Here is a 26,414-nt window from a genome sequence, read left to right on the forward strand (position 1 = left end):
AAGAAAGTCAAAGTGTGATCTCGAGATCATCTCCTGCACTACTTAATTTTTAGTCAATGTTCTGGTCCTTCCAGATACCTCTTCTCCAGAGAAAATCTGGGTGCTGTTCAGGAGCCAGTTTACTCCAGAGACTCATCCCAAAAGGTATTATGGCCAAGACAGCACCAAGTTTCTTTGCCTCTGCTTTACCCTGTCCTTTAACTTTTATCCCAGAAGACACTTTACCTTTAAGCATAATAATCCATGTTTACATATCAGACGCATTCACCACAATGTTTTAAAAACGCCAGGCTGGTGGGATACATATAACCATCAGTTTAGGTCAGACACACACACACACACATTAACAACACCAGGCATCACAAGGCGACCAAAGAAGTTCTGAGGAAAAGCTTTATCTGGTTAGGAGTTAGCCAGTCTGTCCTAGAAAGAATGAGCATGGAGCGATGTGGACGCAAGCCACATGTTCCTGCACCTTGAATGAAGTCTTTTATTATAGATACACACCAAGCTAAAGGTTAACTTGCCCTGATTTATATTTTTGTACCTCAAAGCCTGCTAAATGGCAAATGATCAAATCTGCATCTGGCTGCTCTCCTTTTACGACCTGCCTACATCTGGCCACCTTCCCTTAGGCTCTGGGTCCGTGGACTGGAGTATAACCTTCTTCAGCAAAAGTGCTTATAAAACGTACTATCACTATGCGCTTGCAACATATATGAACTATAAAGCTTTACATGCAGAGACATACTCTCTCTATCAGGGTTTCATACCTGTATGGTTTTAAAACTATTTCTGTGTTCTGGACAAGATGTCTTCATGAATTTCATGATGATAAGCCCTTTTCTTTCCAAGTTGTTTTTTTTTTTTTCCAAGTGTACTAACACTGGAGTATTTTAAATGGTTTTTATTTCATTTATTCTAAATGTGCGGTTTGAAGAGAGTTGCCCAGTTTTATAAGAATGTTACTTTTCTGTATAAATTGATCACCTCAAACATTAATTACGAAAACTGTTATCACATGTAGGAACACATTTTACGTGCTTTAGAAAGGCTTAAGGCAGGCTTATCCTTTGGTTTTCATGGAGAACGTGTCAGTTACAAAAGATTAAATGACAGCTTAAATGTTCTGATTGTTTACTTTTTAGCTCTAAAAAAGTGACCATGAAACAGAAAAATACAATCCCTAGGCTGTATCGGCTGAGCCATTTCTATATGGAAGAGTGAATTCCACTTCACACGCTGTGGGAAGACCTTGCCTTGAATATCCATGTGCAAGAAATAGGGACTGAAACAGGGGCAGACTCAGAAAAGGGATATTCGAGATGGTAAGTAAAAAGAGCAGTAGTCTATCATAGGAAAGATGACTACAGATCTTGGCTGACTTACTCTACCAAACCAAGCAGGAGAAGGAATAAGACTGCTGTCTGTAACTCTATTTGGGGTGGTACACCTGAGACAGAAAGGAACTGTTGAAACTAAAGAGCTAGCGAAATACTGATGCAAGAACACATTCGTACCACAAGTCCATTTAGGCTGAAAATTAGAATGCTTTCAGCTTGAAAACTGAAGTTTTGGAACATTCTTCCAGCATGAGCGGAGGGGCAAAAGCATTACTACAGAATTTCATTAATTATGAAAGGAATCAAATGAGGTAGTTGTTTTCAAGAACTGGGGAATTCATTCAATGCTACATAAAGTCTGTCTGAGGCAGATAATGCTATGTTACACTTTTCGACAACAGTAACGCAAGTGAATTCCTCTTGGGTGAATCCTGGGCACACTTAAGACAATGGCCGATGGAATTAATTAAACGGAGCCAAATATCCTTGGTGGTAGTGAGGGGAGCTGCTAATATATCATAGCCTTCTCTTCATCATCAATATTTAAAGCTAGCTAGTTGGAATCGTTTACTTAATTGAGAAACAATACAGCATTTAACCCTTCAATGGTATTCCACCCTTTGGCTTTCAGAGGCAAAGATCTCTTTGGCACGTCAGCAGGCAGCTGGTGGAACAAACAGGAGATCCTATGAAGCACACTCCTTTTTAAAGTGTAAATATGCCCTGTACAGGAGACAGTACCATGCTTTCATCCATTAAGTTGGTCTTTAAATATTTGGGGTTGGAGGTCATAATTTAAATTAAATACCTCCTCCAGCCTGGAAGGTTCAAACATTTACATGATTTCACCACGGGAAAAAAGGTGAGTCTGGGCAGCAGGTATTCTTGTCTAAAGCCTGATTTACGGTCTCTCTAATTGAGCTTAATTTAGACTTTTACAACCTAAAAACCTCTTTATTTCTGTCACATTCCTCCCGAAGTACCATGAGGATTGCATCTGGATTAGATATAAATAGTAGTGAGACCTCAGAATACAGTGTAGTCTGAGAACCATTTTTCTGGCTACAAACTCGCAATCAGGGTTGTCATTTCAATAATTACCATAAGAGGCTTCAGTATTAGGCTCAGAGCACTGATGGAAAGCTGTGCTGGCTCTTCCTTCCCAAAGAACAAAACTCAGCAGGTCCTCCTCACTTGTGCTAATTCTGACCTCTCTCCAAAGGCAGTAGGCTAAAATATTTCCCGTTGCAGTGAAAATGCCTGCATCTATTTAGGTGGTATCACTTGTCAGCCTGTATTTTTTCCCCGTGGAGGCAAAATACAGAGATGTACAAAAATGGAGATATACTGACAACACAGGTGATGGACAGTCAAGCGGTTGTAACTGCCTGCATTGTCTATTGCTTCAAACTGTAAAAATCATGATATTTTGCACAATATACAGAAAACTTTAGTTTTACTTCCTATATGTAAACCAACATCTACTTAGTAAGGACTTAAGAGGCTGCGCCACACCGGTGCAAGCCATGGTGGTCAGGTGGGCTTAAAAGGGATAGCGGCAGAACATACATCTTTTCCTCATATCCGACCTCACGTGCAATACAGGGAAAGGGCACAACTGCGTGACTCCAGTAATACCTAAAATGCTCATGATTTCATTGCGAATGCTTTTTCGGAAGCAAGTGTCAGTTTGAAACAACCGCTGTACATTTCTCCAAAATGGAGTTTTCTTGAACACAGTGTCAATATATGCAGTTCAGTAGGAAAAAACTTAGAGTAATCATGACTATCCAGTCTCTACTTGCCCCCATATCAAATTCATCTTGTGTGCACATGTAGGAGTTTATTTTGCTAAGAAAAATACATGGTGTCTCTCTCTTCTTTGGAACAAAGAAGAAATATGGATTTGTAAACCCCCTCTTTTTTTTTTCTTTAAACTTAAGTCCTTCAATAGTGTTTTGAACAAACCTAAAGAGATTTTAAGACAGACATTTTGTATTATAACATTCCCAAGGGTCGTATGTATGATCGTCTTTACTAAAGCTCCTTTCAGTCCCAGTTGAATAAATATGCATTCTATTTCATTAGTCTTGAAACAACAGCAATAAAGTTTACCCAGGTCTTTTATACCTCAGAGAACAAAACAAATACGACAAATCTTTAGAGAGAAAGGATATACAAAAGGGCTTGAGGTGAATGTTTCAAAGCAAATACTCTTTAAACGATGTGCAAATTATTTCAGCACTTGAACATGATTTATGAAAGGGGATTAGTCCACTGAAACAAGAACCCAGTTTCAACTGTTGGGTTTCAAAGTCAAAGATGAGAAGCGTTTGCTGGAAAAAGCAGAAGAAACCGGATAGTAATCTATAGTGAGGATTTCTGATTGATTCTCTTTAACTAACTCAATCTTACATTAGCTATCACTGTCATTCATACTTAACCGTGGTGGGCAGTATAAAATACCTTCTTTTATGATATAATTCTCCATAACAATGAAGTATGCAATAGTGATAATTAAGTAATAATGAGGTAATTAATAACACAGTGACTAGCTCTCTATTTACTAGTAGGCCCCGTAAATGAGCACAAGGAATATGAAACAATTAAAGATTATCCAAGCTCAAACAGATAACTTTTCCAGAGGGTTGTGTGTCAGTGAGCAGACCAATGAGTCACAGGTCACATCTATAATAATACACTATATAATATTGTAATATTCCCACATACTCTTCATGTAATGGGTAAGAGCTACTCTTAAGTACTATAAAAATGATCACTTTTATGTAATTGTAAAGATTAATAAGTGAGCTAACTTCTCATGGTTCTATAATGACCCTGCTGTTCTAGTAGGTAAAGGAAAATTTAATGATCCTGCTCAGATATGATTAATATCTAACTTTTTCCTGACTAAAATTCTGGACTTGGTTCAATAAAAATGAATTAAGTGAACATGCACTGATTTCCCTGCCAAACGTTTATATGGAAGTTGGTTATGCCCAATTTAAAAATATGCTTTTTCAACCCAAATAGTAAACTGTGGAAGGATTTTGGAAAGTGAAATAGAAATAAAACAAAGAATTAAGGAAACATTATATTATAATTGATGGAAACAGGATATTAAAATCCAGGAAAAATCCTTTTTTTTATGAGAACTAGTCACAGCCAGTTGTGATTTTGGGTGCAACATAATCTCCTATTATCAGTGGGAGTGACACAGTTTGTTTCTGAATTTGGCATGTTTTGTGTCCAAAATGCCAATATTATTACTTCTTTGTTGCTGAGTCGGTGTTTTTCTAGGCTTTAAGAAAAGAGCATACCTATAATTGTTGCAGAGAAACATGAGAGTAAAAATATGTCAAAAAAATAAGTTTAGTTCCAATAGTCCAAATGAATGCTCCCGCCCTCCATAAACAGTGTGCTGCATTTTCTTTTTGTGGGCCTTTTTCAGTGTCTGAAGCTGACTACATTCCTCTTGATACAATAAAAATAAATGCCACAAACATACAAGCTGTAGAGTGATAAAATTAACATTGCAGTAGGAAGCTGTGTATTTGCATATAGTTTTCATTTTGCTTTCTGTTTTAATTGTTGTCTTTGGTAATGCTGCACTAATATACATTACTGCTTTATATTTCTTGGTTTTATTAAAAGTAATAAAACTGACCTACACATAATGCTAACATTGCAGTGTAATAATACTCCCTAAATAGCATCCATTTGGCTTTGAACTTCACATCTAACTAAAATAAACGGGCTGGGAAGGGGAAAGAATTCAGACCTCATCAGAGCTAACAAAGAAATGGAGTGATTTCCCACTTCTGCCGCTATAATTAGCCCCCGTATCACAGAAGTAACCCTATGTGGGTGAAGGACCCCGCTCGCTACCGCAGAATCCGGCCCTCGTCAAGTTTGGCTGAGCTAGTGAAACCTCTCAGTGCATCCCAGGATACGTCTCCCAAGCTACCGGCCTCTTCACGTGTGAGAAAGGAAGAGAGAAAAATCACAGCGGCTCCTCTCCCAGCACTGCCTGTAATTAGGTGGCCTTTTTCTAGGAACTCTAATTCAACAAAATAAGTTTCTGGGTTTTTTTTCTCCTGCTCTTACGCAGCTGAAGCCGTGTAAGTACGTGTGTTTGTGCCTCGGTAACCATCCCTTCCCTCTGCAGAGAAACAATAGCCTCGGCGAGGCGGTGTTAGCCGCAGAAATATCCAGTCGTGTGCGGGGACAAACTTTAAACGCTCGAGCGAGCCCTCGGAAGAAGCTTTAGCCAGGGAAGGAGCAAGCACCATGCAGAGCCAGATAGGGTTAAAGCTCCTCTGACTTCTCCAGCTCTTCCATCACGTCCACTGAGAGAACAAAACGGGTTTCTGCTGCTGGTTTCCCCCCCAGACACATTGTACAGTCTTAATTATCTAACAAACTGCATTCAGAGATTATTTTGGATGGTTTTAGCAATTACTTAGGAATATTTACATGCCACGCTTCGAATTTCAAAACTTAGCCTTCTGAAGTGAAGAGAAGTGAGTGAAACGAGAAAAGCGACTTTGGGCAATTTTAAAGCACACGCACAGTCCTGGGCTAAACACTAGGGACAGGCTGCCTGACTTCAGCTGTATCTTTTAAGAAACCAAAGCAGATTTCAGAGCCCAGATGAATTTGTAGCAAACACCTCTGAAGGCAAATCAAAATTATGATCCAGAGGTTATTAATTTTTTCTTGATTAAAAAGCCGCGAGGCGGCATATTCCCGGACGCTGGCCTGCGGCCGTGCCCCGGGGACGCGTGCGAGGGCAGCGGCGGCACAGAGCCAAACGCGTGGCCCTTTGGGGCTACGAAGGGCCGTGCTTTCTCTTGACAGTGCAGGAGGAATTTAGGTAAGCAAAATATCATGATTGGAGTTGGCCGGTGGCCAGGGCGCTGGGGCTGAGACCCCGATCCTAACGAAGATCGGAAAGGAATCCCAAGCCTGCTGTTTAATATGCATGACATGTTGGCTTTGCTCTCAACTTTTCCTTCCCCCCCCGCTTTCGTCTGCTTTTTCCACCTGTTGCAACTTGTCCTATTCAGGCTGGGAGCTGGAATTGTCTTACTTCGGTGTCGCATTGTGTCTGGCACAATGACGCCCGCATCCCCGACTACCCTTATTGAGGCACTAAAGTGATCACGAATAGCAACAACACTGTACAGCCCATCAAGACTTGTCTTTTCACAAAGATATATATATATATTTTTATATTTTTTTAAAATCTTGATGCTCTAGTTGTGGCACCTCAAGCTGGAATTCAAATATGGAGGAGATTTTCCAGGATCCGTTGCTGGGCTGCATGACTAACCACCGGGTTTTAAGTAAAGTGTTCTTGAAGATAAGAAAAATATGCGAGTAGAAACAATAAAAATAATGCAATTCAATCTTATCAATTCAGGCAGTTCCAGCTTTTATGTGGCAAACAAGGAGATCAAATTGCATTTATCTAATATCACAGATTTTTTAAATGTCTAAAATATTTAATTATTTTGCTTTGGCAACCTAAAGCTGAGGAACAGATTACTGTTCCCACTACATAAGGAAATAACTGACAACAATTAGTATTTATTCTTGTTGCTTTTGTAATAAAAATAGAATTCCATCACTTTCAAGGAAACCTAAAATATTAATAAGAATGTGATGAACTGAGTAAATGTGACGCCATAAGGAAATGATGGAGAACAGGTTGGAAATATAGTGCTTTGGGAATGGATTGCATTATCAAGCTTGTGATTGTGCATTTTGACAAGAGCAGCCCTCAGATTGATACGGTAGCCAAAGGGCACTCTTCCTACTACGAAGCCGTTTGTTTCCAACCAGAAAAGGGGGAGTAGAAGGAGAATTGATCCCCTCCAACAATCAATAGCGACTCCAGCCCACGCTTTTCCACAAGAGGTCACTCCTGAGTGCCGATATTCCCGGATGATGGCCAAACTGCAAACCGCAAAGTGACCACGGGCGGAAAAAGCAACGCTGAGCTTAGCAGAGAGCGTGGAGTTGGCTTCATTGCCTACAACATGACTGTCCTGACTGCTCCTGTAGGCCCTACACAAGGTAAGGTCTCTTGGTTTTTGGAGAGCTGAACAATTTCTGGGAACCTTGCAATGCACAGCCCTACCTTCCAAGTGCCATGACAGCATCTCTGCTCTGAGTCTAATGCAGGTACCTGGTTCCATGTGGTATAAAATTAACGTGGCAGGCCACCTACCAGCACAGCCAGTTATAACTGGTACTAATTAGGACGGTTTTTTGGCCACCTTAGGAAGAAAACCAAAACCTTCAGTTTGAAAGATAACAAAATTACTTGGAAATTATGAAGTCTGCCATGAATTTTAAAAATTATCGGTTTAGAACAACACTTACATACAAAGGAGTGGTGCTGCAAGGACATTTCTTTGCACCAAATGTATGCATCTTCTAATGAGGAAGGCACTAGGGTGAAAAACATATTCCTTCTGACCGAACATTAGCTGCATATATTAAATCAGTGAAATAGCTGGCCTCATAAAACAAAGAGTGACCTCTTTACATGTATTTAAGAGCAGGATCACAGTTTTACATATTTTGGTAATGTTCCCCAAGACCATCCTTGGTTTCTTCTTAGCTCAAGAAAACTTCAATTAGAACATGAGTTGAATCCAAACTGGATGAGAAGCCACTGAAAAGCTGCGTGACCAAGAAGACAGACACTCTGTGAACTTTGGAAATTGAGCCTGGCAGTTTGAGCCCAATCTTCAACGAAATTAGTGTCTACAGCTCAAAAAGCATAACTGAGAATTACCATTTGTCCTTGTCGTGTAAGAAGAAGCAATTAGGATTAAACATAAAAACCAAATTCCTGCTACTAAGTCTCTAGGGGCAGTCTCCCCAGTTTTAAATTAAAGAGCAAATTTCTGGAATAATTTGGTTAGTATATACCTGTCCTTTAAATACTTGTGCTGCTAAAAAACCTCAGTGACCCAGCAGTACGAAATCCAAAACTGGCCATTTTTCGCAGCCTTTACAATGTAGAGAAACTAAACACAAATGAGCCTGAACTGTCTGAAAATTTCGTTAAAGATTATTGGGAGGGCGGGGGCCTGCTAACACATCAGTTGCTCATCTTCCATATTAAGCAGGAGGAGTTTTAAGCCATCTTCAAAAAATCTCCTTTGTTTGGATTTAGCATTGGCAGTAGTCAACAATATGAGCACTGTAAAATTATAAAATCGTTAAACTTTGTAAGAACTTTACAAACACACTTGCAGATATTGCACATATCTTCTCTGAGCTCTGCAGTCAAACTGGACAATGAAACGACCACCTGTTAACTGCTAACAATGTGTCATTACCAGTTCTCATGCCTTTTTAAAGCAATTTTGGCTCTAGCTGCCGATAATTCTGGCTACGATACTTGTGTGAACATTAAGGGCACAGAAAGCCAAAGGCAGAAAACTGACAATACAGTTTGTGCTTAGACTACTAATAAGTAAGTGAATAATATGATTTTTTCTAATTCCACATAATTGCTTGATCTCAAGGGGCCAAAAAAAAGTTCTGAATACATATTTTAGAAGCAATCCAATCTACAGTGTTTAAATGCAAGCTTCAGTTCGGTGAGATTTCACAGCAGATATTTTCACATTTTTTAAGAGCTTAAATAGCCTTTAACAAAACCAGGGTTATTCAGGATTCTCTAAGGCTTGAAAAGAAACGTAAGCTAAGTCTCTGTCACTGCTCATATTCACTTTTTCTTTTTTGTCTGACAAATTATCATTTCAAGATATGTGAGAAGTCTAAATAAATAAATAAAAATTCCCTGAGTGCTGAGACGGTTTATGGGCATTTTACTATTAGCTACAATAAGAGCAGAATCAGGCTCTCAAAACTTACCATGCTCTCAGTCTCATTTTCCCTCCTCTGAGAAATGCAATGCAATACACAGTACAAAGATATTGGGACAATTTTTCACAAGCTACATTCAGGCTACTTTATATTTTATAGCAGAAAGAAAAACTTTAAAAAAACCCAAATCTCCAAGATAACAGGAAAAGGACAACAAAAAGCTCTGGTCTGCAAAAAGAGACTGTTTAATGAATCTCTGTACTCGTGCGTGGACGCGCACAAGCGTGTGTGTGTATACTTATGATTGCGTGGATAAATGTCATTAAAAATAGCTATGTTGGGCCTTTTTAATGCAAGTCTTGTCTTAACATCCAAGGCTTTGATCCTGCGCTGCCATGGGTGCAGGCAAATTCCTACACAGCACTGTAGTACCTATAGGTACTCGTATAGGCATGCGAGTGTAAAGCGGTCACGGCGCTTACGTGAGAAGCAGTATGTGAATCTCCTGCCAAACAAAGAAGAAAAAACATAGATTCAAGAGAGAAGACGACATTAAAAAAATGTTGAGTGAGTGATTCAGGGTCACCACCAGCTCCAGCGCCTGCTGCCCACAACATCAAGTGGATCTCAGCACAAACTGGACAAGGAAAAGGAAAGTCTCAGTGGAGTAAAGCACATCCCTGCTAGTTTTAGATCACTTTCTTTTCTAATCACACTGACAAAATTCAGCCTCGATCTCTGGAATTCACCTTCTATAAAATTATAGATATTTCGCCGATTGTCGGCTACAGAGGATATGTCAGGTCTTTCAGCAATTCAGTGTATAAATATACAACAGACAAAATTACTCTGGCAATTTGAGGTATTTTACTAAAATGGAAACAAAGCAACTGCAACAGACCATTAGCATAGGACTCATGTTGCTTATTTTTTAAAATAAATGGCTTGAATAAATGTCCTTGCTCCTAAACAAATTTATTTTGCTTAGGAGAGAATGTCACCCTTTAACAGTGTGGAGCTAGTAACTGTCTTTACTTAAATGCAAGTTATGTATATCAGCACAGAACACATTCAGCTTTAAGATTCTCAGTGATCTTCCTTACATTCTGTATGTAATAAAAGTTATCTTACCCTGTAATGGCATAGTTATTTAAACAGGAAAGAAAAAAAAAACAAAAAGAAACAAATCAGAAAATAAAAAAGCCTTACTTAAAGATTTTCTGTGTTCAGGTTTTGGTTCTTTGGATTCAGTGTCTAAGCTATTCAGTAATTCGATGCTGGAGGATCTTCTGAGTTTGAACTCCAAATTTCTCGATGTACAACTCCTTTCTTTTGGCTGGGGAGAGAATATATATATGTACACATATGTGTATGCTTTTAATAAAATTATTGCTTGTAAGAATGAAGCAAGAGATTACAAAATGCCAGTACAGAATCAGAAGCTAACAGACACACACAGCAAATGATGCAGTGAGTATATAATTTGAGGAAAGTGTAATGCAAAATTTCTCATATGGCAGAGCTTTTATGGCCCTGACAGACTGATCTTAATTTCTGAGATAAATTCCCGTTTAAGTGAGGAAAACAAAAGGCCTACTTCTTTAGGCTTTAGAGACCAAAATTATTTCCACATTGCAGGCTACTTCCAATGATTGGAAAGAGGAAGGTTGTTTAAATTGCCTTTCTGGTTTAGATAGTTACAGTAAATATTCTTGCAAACATAATTGTTTCAAACATCCTTACAAATTTGGAGTTGAATTCTGCTGGTCTAAGCTTAGGAAAGAGGGGGGCACTTCTCTCTTGTTCTAATTCCCTGGCATACAAAGTGACAATTAGGGACGATTAACGGTCCCAGTTCTTTAGAAAAAAAAAGAAAAAGAAGAAAGGAAAGAAAGATGAAAATTATCTTTTGCTTAACCACATATCTCTTCCCCTGACGTGCGGTCAGGTGAGATTTAGCCGTCCCGACAGCCTGGAAAGCTGCAAGGCTTTACACACCCATTCAAAGGTGTAAAAACGGAAATAAATGACACGTATGAGACGGTCACCGAGCGCTTCGTGGTGGCATCCTGTCGAACCTCCGCCGGGACAAGCCCTGCCCCGCGAGCGGTACCCGAACCGCGTCCCAGGGGTGCCCCGCCGGCCGCTGCGGCGGCGGTTCGCTGCTCGCCCAGAGCTGCCGGGGCCGCGGCATTACCTGGGTTCCGCTACAGAAATTAATCAAGTCTATTAGATGTTTAGCTGAATAACGTGCGGGGGGAGGGAAGGGAAAAAAAAAAAAAAAGTGTTGTCCATGGAAAACTCCACCCCAAAATCTTCAGTAGGGCATCAACATCCTCACACACCCAATGAAATGCACAATATGAAGACATACATCATCAGATCAAACTTTCCTTGGCTGATTATAGCCTCGGGGTAATATGTTTGTAGCTCTTTAAGGGAACAGTAGCCGTGTGCAGGTTAACCCTTTCAAAGAGGCTGCCTCTGCCCCCTCTGCCAATTCCATCGCAGCAAAACCTCTGAAAAATGCAAGAAATGGGGATATTTTTCTCTCGCAGGATTCTGCAGTGAACAAGGAAAGTCAGTGCTCTCAAAAAAAATATGCTTTTGGATCAGGCAGGGATAGGAGGAAGACATTTAGAATTTGCACCGAGAGTGGCAAAAAAGAAAGAAAAAACTACAGCTGAATCTGGTTTTGTAATTAAAAACTGTTTTAATAAAACGCAGCCCTTCTTACTTCTAGTAGAAAACCCCCAGCCTTCCTGGGAGAATAACAGCAATCAGTTACAAAGGAATATTATTTGCTAGCGTTATTCTTGTGAATAAGTAATAGAAAAATTCATAAAAGGCTCAAACGTATTAATAGTTCTATTGAAGATTATATACTGTAGGCTGCATAAACAGAAAATGCAAAAATTCATTAGTTATTAAGTGCTTGTGTGCTTTTACAACCCTCAGCAAACCAATGTCCTTGTTATTTCAGAGAAATAAATGTAGCGCTCCGTTTCGAGGCAAGAATCAAATGACATTTTTGTTCAACAACCTTGTTTATCTGACATTTCTTAGTAGATTTGCATACATATTTTTATCTCCTTCAGAGAGAGGAATGTCTAACTAGCTGCTGACTGCCTCAAACCTGTAGAGATGCCTAAGCAAATGAAGTTGAAATTGCTACATCTTAATTAATAAAGGTAACAGCCAAAACAAATACATACCAATCTGTCAATCGCATTTTTGATAGCGTGGAACCAATCCAATATGAGAAAGTCGATATCCGACTGGAAGAGGAACTCATCTCCTGACACTGTCGTGATCTGGGGAGGACATGGGCACAGACAGGTAAGTAAAGCACACACCAGACAGATGATTTTCTTCTTTTTTTTCTCTCCCACGCACCCAAATGCTTTTCCTTTGTATCAAGAATTATCTCCTGGAGTGCTGAGTTACTGAGGAGTTTTGAACCTCTGTCTGAAAACTGTTTTGAATATGTCACAACAAACGAGATATTGTCTCACCAATGCAACCACCAAACACAAATAGTGCAAAAATAACGGGAATGTGACAAAAGTTAGGAAAAGCCAGGAAAGCCGGTGTTCCAAGACACAGTTCAAATGTAGATCAAAGCACCCAGAAAAGAAATAAATGCAATATATTAATTCCTGTGTTTATTTCAGTTTCCATTTTTATTTTGGTATTATTACTTTTATATTTGGTACCTCCATTCTCAAATGTACACATTTATTATACACCTGTGATTCTAGAGTCCACGTCCAAGCATTTTGGTAAAATTAATAATGTCACTCTTTTTCACATTAAAAAAAAAATTACCATCAAAGATGGCTGTAGCAGAGTAATTAGGAGCCCATTTATCATGAAAAAAAATCCCCAGTTTGTCTGAATAGAAGTCGATTTACATTTTTGACCCACTCACTGGGAATATTTATCAAAAGAATATTCATTCCCCTGATAATGCTGTTTCACTGCCTAACAATATTTGGTGGAAATATGCATGCATATTCCGTTGGTCTGAGCTTCTGTAAACCACCACGATAATAATGATGCATCACTTTTTTTTTTTTTTCACATATATGTCTTTTCACCAGAGCATATCTCCAGGTATTTTACACTGCAGGTGAAAATGACCATTTTACAGATGGCAAAACTGAGGCACAAAGCTGTGCAGTACTTTGCCCCAGGATTATTCAGTGGATCCCTGGTGCATGTGGCCACGGAGCACGATCCAGGGCACAGCAGTTCTGCGTGTTTGCAGACAAGCGAATGGAGGGTTACATCTCCACCACGTTGCTCGTCCTGCCCATGCTCCAAGCCAGCTCAGCTCCTCTCAGCTCTGAAACCAAAGCTTTTTTCTTCTGTTTTGTTTTGTTGCTAAGAGTTGTTTTGCACCCGCACGTGGGTACCGCACGCCCGTGTTTCAGTGTTCTGGGGATGCGGGTTTAGTCTGCACATTGGGATTCTCTTTGGGGTCGGACCGAAACCTTTCCAGGTCTTTCTCAGGGAACAGATGAACACAGTGGACAACGGAGAATTCCCTCTGACCAAAGCGTGAGGAAAAGCAGAGCAAAGCCGTTAAGACCTGGCACAGCCTATTTGTGTAAATCCATCAACCTGAAGTGCTACTGTTTCACTGCATCCGCCCCATGTCAAGAGTTTTTATTAAAGCATAAAAGGAAAAACAGCTCCTCACCAGCCTGAGTAGTCCCTGCATCTTTCTTAAAACTGAAATACTACCGGGAGGAAGAGGAAAAAAAAAAAAAAAGACAAAACAGTTTAATGTTTTATTAATTGTTCTATAACCCTCCCGTTATTGAGGAAATGCCTGTAAGGAAGGTTCCCAAAGTCATCAGCATTAAGGAAAATCCCATCAGCGCAGCTCCAGCGGAGACATCCTGTGAGAGCGCCGCGGAGAATGTGGGAATGGTCCCCCGGCGCGGGCTCGGAGGCTGCCTGGCTGCAGATGTTCGTCCCATCCCGTCCCATCCGCACCCGTCAGGAGCGGAGCTCCAGCCACCCCATTGTTCCCCGTGCGTACGGGAGAGTTATTTATTGGGGAAATTTTAATTCACTTATTAGTCCACAGTCATAATGTTGATTGCTACTCACACACTCACCATTCCCTTTATCAAAAGTTAAAAAAAAAAAAGAAGAAAGAATTCAACTTAAGGTGAGCAGTTGAAGGAGCTGACCTCCAGTTCTGTACCCGGGTCACGCCGTAAAGTTTGGGTTAGAAATGTATTATATTATATGACAATTTATTAATGTATACATGCAGATATGAATTAGACTAAACATAGGCAACAATTCAATCTAAAGCCTCTCTCTGAGTATAAACAAATCATTATTAAAATTATAGAATGGAATAACATTTTGAAAGTAAGAGCAACATATATAATTAGATTTACTGTATTTTGAAGGCTTAAAAAGGACACAACATAGTTCAGTCTTCCGTTCAGTAAATTCAGGCTTTATTAAAATACAAGTATTCAGCACTGCATAAACATTTGCACTGTATGATATGCGAAAGAGATACTCCATTGCTAACAAAACCAAAGCAAAATACATGTTGAAAGTTTCTTTGTCCGAGTGTGTTATTTCGATAGTCATATATTATCAGTGTTTTATGAGCAAATCTGTGTAAGAACAGATCATAGAATGGAGGGAAGAGTATTCATTTAAAATATACTTTCTGTAAGATGTAGTTCAAGTCCTTTTCTTTCTTTCCTCAGACTAATCTTCAGAGTAACTAGACAGTTTCAAGAAGACTGCTACTGCTCTCTACAGTTTAAATGCATCCATTCCTTAATTACAGTCAGTAATTGACTTTGTTCTGCTCCATTCCAGTCATTCACAGGAAAGCAGTTCCAAAGGCTTTGGCTGGTAAATCCCATTTAATGTGCAGGTTTCCTATCCCACTTTTATATATTACCTCCTTTGGATTTCTGATAAATGGTTCTTGGAAGGGATTGCTAAACCATATTTGCACTTTGAACAATCGAATTTTCAACACCCTTGGGAAAAGACATCAGTAAAGAATGTTAGCTTTGACTAAACCTTGTGATTGAAAAATTTATGATCACAGCCCTAAATGATGTATAACTAACAACAAGCATAAAATGTTCAATATTAAGGCGTGCTAACGCACTGTCCGTGTATCAGGCACTGCTGAAATAAACAGAGGGACCGGAGAAACAAACGAAAGACAAATCTGAAAAAGAAAAAAAAGAAAATGAAGTGCTCTAGATGGAGCTGCCAGTCTCCATTGTGCCGGCGACTTCACTTATTTAAATATTTCCTGAAATTCCTCTCTCTTTGCCATCATTTTTGCAAAGGCTACAGTCTGGAATTAGCATTACCTTACCAGGCAGAATTATGATGCTGCTGTCGGCAATAAATACCCACAAGGAATGACAACCAACATTAACCCTCGTATTTGCAAAGGGTGTGCCCTTCAGGTTGCTTATAGCAGAGACAGGACGCCTGGATTCTCTCTTTCTTGCTTGGTAGAACCTTGGAAAAATCACTTCAAAGGCTGAACCCACTCACATGGTAATTTTACAATGAACTGTAGTACAGTCCTGCTGTTAAGCATTGATCCTCTGAAAATACCGGCTCACCGCAGGTAAACGTGTGTTAAATTCAATACACTGCTGGGCTGCCAACAAAGTGTGGGAAGGGGGGGGGCAGGTGTGAAACACTTTTTATGATACTCTACTTGTGGCTTATTAAAGATTTCTCTTGTCACCTTATAAAGCTGCAAATGGAGGGGTGAGCTTCTTTTGCATGTCACCGTAATGATGTACCAAGGTTGTGTTCAACAAGATCCTATGTTATTAAACAAAAAAATGCCTCTATAGCTCCAGGAAATACAGAGCACTATCTCATTAATAACATTACCATTTTATAATACATAAATATACCTTGGAACCTACCCAGGATCAGCAGTTCTTAAAAATCCTACAAATCATATGTTTTTCCTGTGCTGGGTTGTGCTCTGGGACATGCTATTGTGCCATGCGTGGCTGTATTCCTCCAGGACTTCCAAACCTTTGCAGATCACCCGGATCGCTTCTTAGAACATGTCTCAGAAAGTTTTCCCTTTCACGGTATACCTGCACCCATGGAAAACAGGAGATAAAAGCCAGGAAAGTACCATGCAATAAGCCCGGGGGCTTCTGTCCACAGTCTTCCTGCAAACTTTGGTCTGGGGACTACTGAACTGCTGTAAAAAAAAAAAAAAAAATCTCCTTCATGGTATCCCTCTAGTTCTTTACCAATATACATTTCTATAGATACATTTGGCTCTTACATTTATTTTAGCTGCAGAACAGGGATGGAGGCAATTTTAGCAATCCTACTGTTAGGCACTCTATGGAGATACGGAAAAGGGCGATAAATTCACACAGCAAAACAAAAATACAAAACCGTATTATTGATTCGCTCACTTCAAAGTGTACTTATGCATCTCTGGTGGCTATAACTATTATTTGCAGTGATGAACTATTTTCAGACAATGCCAAGAACAAACTTTAGTACAGGAAGTGAAGATTCCTACAGGGAAGGAGAAATGCAGCAAAAAAACTTCACAGTCTCTTCCCTGCAGCAACAGGGAAGAGAGCGAGCAGCTCGCGGAGCGTATGGCTCACGTATAGCTCATGCACGGCCACCAAGAAACTACCACATAGCTCTTATTTCAGCCAAATACTGAAATAAGTCATTGTTCAACTCCCTCTGGATGTGGGACATCCAGAAAACATGCTGAACTACTGGGGTAAAGCTTTGTGCAACCTACCTCAGCGGTTCAGTATTGGATTTTTGGACAATTCTGGACCACGGAAACCCTACCAGATGCTAATCCAGTGCAGAAAACCCAATTTTTGACGTCACCAGGGACTCCGAGAGCTTGTGCTGAACACTAAGTGATTTAAACTTGGATTGACAGATACCTCTGCGTGCAGAAATTCAATAAAATGTGTTCCTCTTGTTGCACTGTGCATTGGGATTGCTGCCCTTCATATGTGTAGGAAAAAAGGAAATGTGAGTCGCTGGAGCATTTCTAACTCAAAAGCTAACACTCTTCCCCCTTCCCACTGTTTCCTTCATCTCACCTTGCTCCCCCACAAGGGTGGGCTTTTTTTCTGATCATGGTAATCACCCTGATTCCCCATAATGAAGAAGAATCCAGGCTTTTCCCTCTATTTTCCCGAGATACCTTTGCAGGATGGGATCTAGCCACCCAGCCCACATAATACAGGACATGCCACTCTCCATCTGCATGGCAGCCACCAGGGCTGGGAAAGGAAAGGTGGGAAGAGAGTCAAAAAGACAGGCAGACAACTAGCAATTTTCTCTAAGTATTTTTAAAAAATATAAAGTATTAGAATATAATATAGCTTGAGAATAAATACATAAAACATAGATACTTATGTGTTCACACCTACAGTAAAAGTCAAATTAATTAAAGTTGGGAGACACTATGCTCCATAGTGATTTAATTAACTGGATTTGAATTAAACAGGGACAGAGATACGAAGTTTTTAAAAACATGTCAAAAGTCTAACTGCGTTTCTGGAAGTTGTTCTCAAATTCTTTCTCACAGATAACCCAGTCTCTTGGCCATGTTTATGCCGAACAAGCGAGCACCAGAAAGGATAAATACAATATCTCTCTGTTTTGTACTGCAGCGAGCTGAGAGTCTAATATTCAAGAAATGCAAAGAAAAGAAAACAAAAGAATCAGTATTGAGCTGCATTATATCCACACTGCATCACATATTCATTTTATGATTCAGCCTTTCAAACAGAGGTAGTCATGGTTATGCTGATAGTTAAATTACTTAAAGGACTCTAAGATATTTATGACTACCAAAGAAATTTCCTTATCAAGCAGATTGTCTGTCTCATATTACAGTCTGGCTTTACCAATCTAGCAGTCCTTTGGATGTCGAGCAAAGTTAACATTGAAGTGATGGGGAAATATCAGCTTGAAAGAAAAGGTCTTCAACCAATCTTTCAAAAAAATGATATTTGTTAAAAAATTTTGTGAGAAAGTATCTGCCTTGTGTTCCCAATGTTGCTAGATGTTAAGTAAATATATGCTGATTGCAAAAAAGTTGCTTTGGCAACTCTCTTATTAAAATGCATTTGTAGCCCCCATCTGTCATGAAAGTTTTGAAAAGTTTGTTTACTTTGGATAGCCGCCTTATCCAGGGTTACCCCAGCACACAATGATAGCAGTCTTCAGAAGTTGTGTGAGGAACAAGCCACCGGGGATCCATTTTTGTTTTAATTGGCACACACAAACACTTTTCTGGTCTGTCAAAAAGATCAAGCTAATATGCATGGCGGGTGTTATATTCTCAGCTTTTGGGAGTAGTAAAGCTCCCTTTATTTAAGTAATTTAAATGATAGACTGCAAAAACTTTGCAAGTCAGAAAAATGTTTTATACTTTCTTTGGGAATATTTGTTTTAAGCAACAGAAAATGTTCTACATATCTAAAGATGTTGAACCTTATGTTATAATTACCCTGTTTCTTCCGACTCTGTAAAATCAGAGTGAAAACCAAGCACTGCAAAGAGGCAACAAACAGATCCTGTGTATTCACAACTTCTGCCATACTAGCAATTGTAAGACCAATTGCTGCCAGATGTTTGTAAGATACGTCTTCAACTGCGTTGCCTCGTGGTATGACTGATTTGCACAGCCGTTCTCTGGGAACCTTCACGGGGTCATTGTATCAAAGCAACCTGCTCATATACGTAAGCTGTACCTAAGGTCAAACTTCCAAGAAACAACACCAGTGACGAACAAATACTTTGTTTTCCCTTTTAAATTCTTAGGACTGAGTCCCTCAACATAATTTAGTGATAAAATAATGAACTCTGGGACTGATAAGAAGAAGAAGAAAATAAATCTTTGAGCCTAATGTTTCCCTTCTGCTGTGCAATGATGTCATAGAATATAACCCATTTCTACTGAACTACGTTAATACTAACAAGGAAAAAGTCAGCTCTTCTCTCTGCGTTACGAGGCAAATCTTTTCCTTTCCTTCCTGGCTGTGAAGAATCTCAGTTGCAGAAGACCTGATTTATATCACCTGTAAGGAAGATACTGAACAAATAGGAGGACACGATTAAAGCTGATTAGGCCCTGAGAGAGCAAAAGTCCTCCCTGGATTTGAAGGGGAGCTCAGGCTGGAGCGTCCATAAAGCCTCCCTGGAGGCGGAAAGGCCAGTGCTCTGCCAGGGGTGTTGGGATGCTTTCACTGATTTTAAGGAACAGCTTGCCATTCTCCCCTTTTCACCCACCAGTCCAGGTCTTATTTCTTCCTCCCCTTGGTGTTGTGTGAAAAGAAAGTAGATACAGTTGAACTGAAGGGGTAGGTAAGGAAGGACAAGTAGTTTCTGCTGAACATCCAAGGAACGTACTGGGAGAAATATTTCCTGCTCATCTGCTACACTGGTATTATGCCCTATGTGAGTTGGACTCACAGCTGAACTACTTGGATTGGCCTCTGGAAAACAGTTTTCCTTCAGAGGGCAAACAGCAAAAAAGGAAAATATGAGACAAGCAGAAGACAATCCTGGATGTCATACACCTGCGTGCAGAATCTCACGTACCCCCTGCCCATACCACCCTCTGCCCCAGCCCCATGGATGCACTGCCCTTGCCGTGCGAGCGGGATGGATGGACTCCTGCCAGTCATTAAGTCAAAGTCAGGGGAAGTGGAAGTCACCAGATTTGGGAAGCGAGAAAGAAGTACCCTCAAAACTGGCTCGGAGCAGAGCAGCAAGAGCTAATAGTTAAGACACAACTCAGTCTTGTCTGTGCATAGCAGGAAGTAGGGGAATAGACAACTGCACATTTCATCCACAGATGAAGACTAAAGGCAATGTATGAATACCTACTGCAAGCTACTTTTCTCCGTGGGGTAATATTTTATTGTTATTGCCTTTGCAATCTGAAGCCATATATTACACAGCCACACACAGAGATATTGGCAATGGTTTCGTAGAGAAGTTCTGTCTTGTCTTAGTTTTACCAGCTGGACAATACCTAGTGATGAATGGTCCTCCTGTCCGATTTTATATGCATGTTATAACACTTTATGATATATGTGAGTGAGACTCAACACGATAAGTCCTTGTAACAAACATAAAAACCAAAGGGAGAATGAATGTTCTACTTTCAGTACAAACAAAGATATATATTTAAAATATATACGTGCTATGTGTAAAGATTTCATTTCGTTGACTCTTCCTTTAGCCAGAAATATATTCTTCAGTAGCAGGGCATTTTACAGCTACGTTATTTGCAGGCAGGAGCTGGTACTGGCTTTTAGTATTTCATTTACTGACACATGTCTCCTATTAATAAGTGCTGAGATTGCACAATAAGAAAAAGGAGATGTTGCTATAAGTATCTTTATACCTATAGTAACGTATTTGGCCATGATTATAAGTGTTTATAAAACATTCAAGAATCGTTCCTTGTCTACTTACACTAATGAGAACACCTGTTAACTTCAGAGCTGCACAGACTTATTTGCATTGAATTCAGGGTTTTGCATACTGTACATCACTTTTTGAAACAATTAGATGTTTACAGAGAAATATTGCTAAAAGAAGAACAGCAGCTTGAATGCCCTCCAGCCCAAGTCAATGCTAATCCTGGTTTGAGTGAAAAGCAGAAATCTGCTGAATTATAATACTGACACAAATTCAGTTAGCAGTGAACAAAGGTGTACCTGCAAATCCTCTGATAGCAGATGTTACTTGTGGGGATTGATACCCGCTGCTGAATAAAGTATCTCTCAGAGATGAAACAGCACTACTGAATGGGATTTTTCATTGTTATATTTACCATTTTCTTTTCATTCGGGTATTTTCTTTTTCTTTTTTGTGTGACTCAGAGCCTCTCTATGTACCAAGCATGTAGAACATGCAGTCATTTTCCAAAGTAGCTGTTTACATTATTCTATTAACTTGCCAAAAGCCAATACAACAACAGAAGAATCCTCCCACTGCTAGAGATCCAAAACACCATCTCTGCAGCAGAGGGTTTCGTGGCCTGCGGCAAGGAGGCAGGAGGTCCCTTGCTATAAAAAAAGGTCTACTGAACGGTAAGTGTAATATCCTGCTGCTACATGACCATGCCAGCTATTGTTTTAATAACAATGTAAAACATCAAAGTTGGTCCATGATCTGAACATATACTCTGCCAGCTGTGTCAAGTTCCTAAGTGTTGCAGGCAGGAAAAATATAATGGTTATCATCTTCCCTCGCATGCAGGGAGCAAACAACGCATAACATCTTCGGTTTGCCTCTTTCCATCTTTATTTGTGCATAAGTATTAGGAAAAGCTAAGTAGGACTAAAATGTTTTTAATAAGGTTGCTACATCCGTTTAAGAAAACAAATATTTCCAACTACAGCAACTGAAAAGATTTCCATTTTTAAAAGTACTCAGTATTTTAATGAAAGTTATGCTGTTGCGATTTAGGACAAAGACGAATACATTTTGTCACCTAGCTGAATTCTAGTTTCTAAGGGGTCACAACATTCTTAGAAAACTTTCACGGGTAATACTGTACATACAGTTCTCAATTAAGTACTGAAGAATATAGATATTTCAAATACAGTTCCTAAAAGGTTAATAGACTCTGAACCTTTCTTACACAGTTGTGGTTTTTTTTCATTTGGAGATGAAGTTATTTTATATTATAAGCAGCATCATGGTATAGATAATATGGAGACAGTGTTTCATTCAAAGGTTAATACCTTCTGATTCTTGAAATTAGAAATTCTTGTAATCGGAAAATTGTGTGTGTTTCTAAATTCTCCTGATAGTTTCAAACCAGTTTTCAGGTGTTGGAGGACCCTGGGATTTTTCTTTAGACATTCTGGAACTGCACTGACAGCGATGGAAATGCACTGGCCTTGAGATTTATCAGCTACTCTACGTAGTAATGTAGTAATGGCAGGAGGTTACTCAAAACGTTATTCAAAAAAATCACATAACCCAAATATTAAATTATCTTTTCACAGAAGGTGGCTAAGGGGAGCTTTTCTAGGGAAGGAGAATATAGCTCAGAACTCAATGAACTTCTTACACTAACTGAATTTTGTCAGCTAGCAGTAACTGGCTGAAAAACTACCAAAATATTTGACTATGTCGCTCACAAACAAGACAACCTACTCTGATCGATTCCGTAATGTATTGGTTTTCAAGAAATACAGTGAAATTAGAAAAAAATATAGAAACACATACTTCCTCTCTAGATCTAGTTTCTGGTATGCACTGGGATATACCAAATACCAAACATTAAAAGCAAATACGTTATTTTTAAAATATGTATAAGTTTTACAAGTGTCTGATTTTTTTTAATAACATAGGCTTTTCTCATGTATTAGATCATGATGTACACTTTGACATCTGTCAGTCAAGCTTCTGGCTATCACACTGGACAATCCGGAGGGATGTGCCACAATGTGATGTGGCATGCAGAAAAATTGAAAAACTCAGTTTTTCCAAAATAAAAATCCCATCTTCTAGTTTTAAATAGAGAGAATGATTGCAAAATATTTGGCCATCAAGACTGCAAAGATTGAGGTTGGATAATCAATAACGTTTGTGGTTGAATTACCCACTGATAACAAGTAATTTCCTGCTATTCGTGAGGGGAATTGGGAAGTGGTTTTTGGGAATTTGGCAGACTCTCTCTCTCTTTTCTAAATATGCTGTGTCTGAAAGCCTGATACTCTATTCTGTTGCAAGCTTTGGGATGATGGAGTGTAGACGAATGCAGGTTTGGGGTGACAGCTCGTTCAGGAACTTAGGGATCTAAATATAAGAGAAGCTAAAAATACGCAAAATTATCAAGCATGGGAATGGCTGGGTATTTGGGTTTTGAGTCCTCCATGCCATAATCATAAAACCATATTTATGTGGAGCCCTGCAACACAGTGATTGTTGCTCCATTTCTTGTCACTAATAAATGTACAGTACACATGATGGAAAATAGAGTGTTTTAAAATGTATTACTGCTTCCTTGTCCAAAGACGTCATCATTGCGTATTAATTCAAGCAGTGTGGATGCGACAGGAGGCTCGTGCTTATCCAGCAACACAAACTGCAGATACGGAAGGGCTGTTACCTGAGCATCTTCCCACAGACCCCTGGCCCACATGTTCCTTCCTCTTGCCACCATGGTGTTAGAGATACCAGGTACGCTATCGCTCTCATAGAACTCAACGGCACATGACAGCTCAAAAGGAACATCCAATCGGTAACATACACTTCAAGTTGTGAGGCCAAATAGAAAGTCTTAAGGAAACTAGAATTTCAGCCTGTAGTTTCTGAAAGTGTTATGTTACCCCCTAATGCAATCCCACCATTGACTTAATCCTTGCACCATTCTCCTGCCACTAAAAGAATTAACATTATCAGACTCTTGAGTCTGACAAAGGAATCGGAGAAGTTACTTCCCAGTGATTTGGGGCACTAGCTGATTAGACCAGAGCTGCAAGAGCTGCCACTCTCTCTATCACTCGTGTCTATGAGCAGAGACATGTAAGTGAGTTTGAACTATAAACAGAACCAATTACATTAACATTTCCTAACGCTTTCAAGAATAAGACTAGAAGCCTTTGTTTGTTCTGCAAAACCATGATCCACTATGCTAGTAAGTCTAAAATTTGATTAAAAGAAAAACATTCAAAGCAGAACCTGGCAGTACAGCTTCTTATGTGCTTTTCTTTCATCTGCTGGAACACGGGAGCCCTGATTCAGCAAGGTACTTCATTAAGCAATATGCAGCTTTCAGAATATGAGTACTTGCGCTGTTTTCAGTCACAAGATTGAAATGAGCAAATCAGTCGGAGCAAAAATAGCAGAAAAGTTATATTTATTCACAGAGTGAATATTTCAGGGAACAAAAGATATGTTAGTGACAGTCAGTACGAGCTGCATGTAAATTAACAGCAGAACCACAAGCAACAAAGTGAGCTATCACTTATAAGCCTAACAGCAAAAGAAAGATATACCTTCTAGCTCAACTGGGAGAAGAGAATACCTTACCAAGGTATTAGAGGGGGAAAAAAAACCCCAAACCACCACCACCAAAGCCCACCACCTACGGGTTCCTTCACTATTAGAAACAAACCCAAACTAGTAACCTTATCTACCTACTTGCAGAAACATATCAGAAAAGAAGTATGATTTTCTTATTTTTTTTAACTTTTGTCTATACTAGTCAAAACACAGACAGATCACCTTGAAAAAATGAGGGAAAGATATAACTATGTAAGAAATTATACCTAGTTTTCAGCTAAACTCTGAGTCTTCAATTGCCAACGATCCCCATAACTCACTCCTTTCAGCGTGAGAACAGATGAACTGATTCTCTATCACAGCCAAGCTCATAATGTCTAAGATTAACTAGAAGTCACTCACTTAGAAGATGACCTTACAAAGAATTAAGCCATAAATTAGATACTGCCAGAACTTGAGAATTAAAAGAAAAAGAAAAAAAAAATTGCTGAGAGTTTTAGGTGTTTAGAAATTCAATTATACTATTTCATCTCTTATTGAAATGCAAACACACAGGCTGAAAGCACAGAAGCACACCATGTCTAAACAAACTAGTGAGAAATACTAAAATAGGTGAATATTTATCAAAACTCTCACTTAACAAAGAAAGAGCACTGGTGTCCATAGCATTCGGGAAAGCTGCTTTTCATCAAAGGAGAGAACAGGGTCTCAGTTTCACGCTTAACTCTGAATGATAACTCATTCCCATTTTTCACTGCTTTGGCTTGATGACAGGTCATTCACCTCACTACTGTCATGCCTTACAAAAATTAGCAACCAAGAAAATGAATCTAGATCCGTTCCTATGTTTGGACTTGCTCATTTGCCTATACGCTCTATTTCCTACTAGAAACTCGTTTGCTGCATCACAGGACCAACTTCACAGCCGACACGGAGCAAGAGAGACGGAGAACCTTGTGAATTTTCCCAATGTATCAGACTTACAGAAACACCTGTGCTAAATAACTTTGTGCTGAGCTACTGCGAAAAGCTGCAGTGTTAAATAGCAATCACAGTTTCTGATTTTTCACTGAGCTGGTTACTCTTCTGCTAAAGTCCTCCGAGCTGTCGTACAGAACGTGAATGGTACCCGTTTTAATCTTGTTGCCTTTCTCTTTATTTACGTCGGTGGTAGTAATGAATTTCTTTCTTTGTCTTGAAGTATCACTATAGCAATACAATGGGAGTTGAGCAATACCTGACAAAGTTGAAAAAAAACCCTGTTTACAAATGCCTTTCATTTCTGTATTGAAACACTTCATTCACTGACTACTATCCGATGAGAGAGGCTGAGGAAAATCTTCTAAGGCATTTGATTTGATACAGGTTTAAAAGTGTTATTTCTGTCCTTCAAAAAATCCCAAATACAGTATATAAGGACAAAAGTACTGTAAAATTAAATAAACTTAGAAAGTTGCTGCTGATCTATCCCTTATTAAGGACGGTAACATTTACGTGAGGAAAAGCGCGGATTTTCATTTTACAAGGAAACATTGCCCTTAAATCTACACAAGCACTTAGAAAAGATGCATTTGCATGTATACAGAGCTCATTACAGGCTTTAAGTGTCTTAATGATTAGATGGAAAACTTGTTCGAACAAATTATTGGCTCTGCTAGTGAAGATCACGGAGACAGAAAAGCTACTGCAAGCAGGTAGGGAAAGTTGCAATTAGGTTTATCTAAGGATTATCTCACTTTGCCTTTCCTAGAGTGGTAAACAGCAGCAGCCCCAGGTCTGGGAGCAAATATCAAATACCTGCACATACCTTCACACCTGGGGGGAGAAGCAGGTAAAAAACCGCGTTGCCACTCATGGCAACGTCTCCACTATCAACAACGATTCACCTTTCATAGCTTTAAATCCTGTTACGTGTGTTTCCTACCCACACGAACCACCCTGCCGTTCTTCGGCAGCGGCGGGGCGTCGCAGGAAAAGTCCAGGGAAGAGGGAATAGAGCTGCTGCTAATAATGATTCACCTTCAGTGATGTCTGCGTCGGCGCGCGTGGAGACTGGAGATAAGTTTAGATGCTACACTCAAGCCGGAGTGAACCTAAACCAGCGTATGCTTAGCCAAACCTTTTGAAACTGGAGGAGGGGAAAGAAAGTTGTTG

General features: G+C 39.5%; 1 protein-coding gene across 1 annotated transcript in view; it reads right to left on the reverse strand.

Annotated features, from left to right (window-relative positions):
• Window positions 1-26,414, reverse strand: part of ARHGAP15 (Rho GTPase activating protein 15) — a gene marked incomplete at its 3' end in the record, with an annotated part of 312,226 nt that overhangs the window by 148,402 nt on the left and 137,410 nt on the right. The window contains exons 6-7 of the mRNA XM_082001330.1: window positions 12,410-12,508; window positions 10,404-10,530 (exon numbers count right to left, since the gene is read on the reverse strand). Coding sequence (XP_081857456.1) covers window positions 10,404-10,530; window positions 12,410-12,508 — 226 coding nt within the window. The remainder of the gene's footprint in view (window positions 1-10,403; window positions 10,531-12,409; window positions 12,509-26,414) is intronic.

The sequence above is a fragment of the Phaethon aethereus genome (assembly GCF_964289735.1).
Source record: "Phaethon aethereus genome assembly, chromosome: 6".
In the NCBI taxonomy this organism is placed as follows: domain Eukaryota; kingdom Metazoa; phylum Chordata; class Aves; order Phaethontiformes; family Phaethontidae; genus Phaethon; species Phaethon aethereus.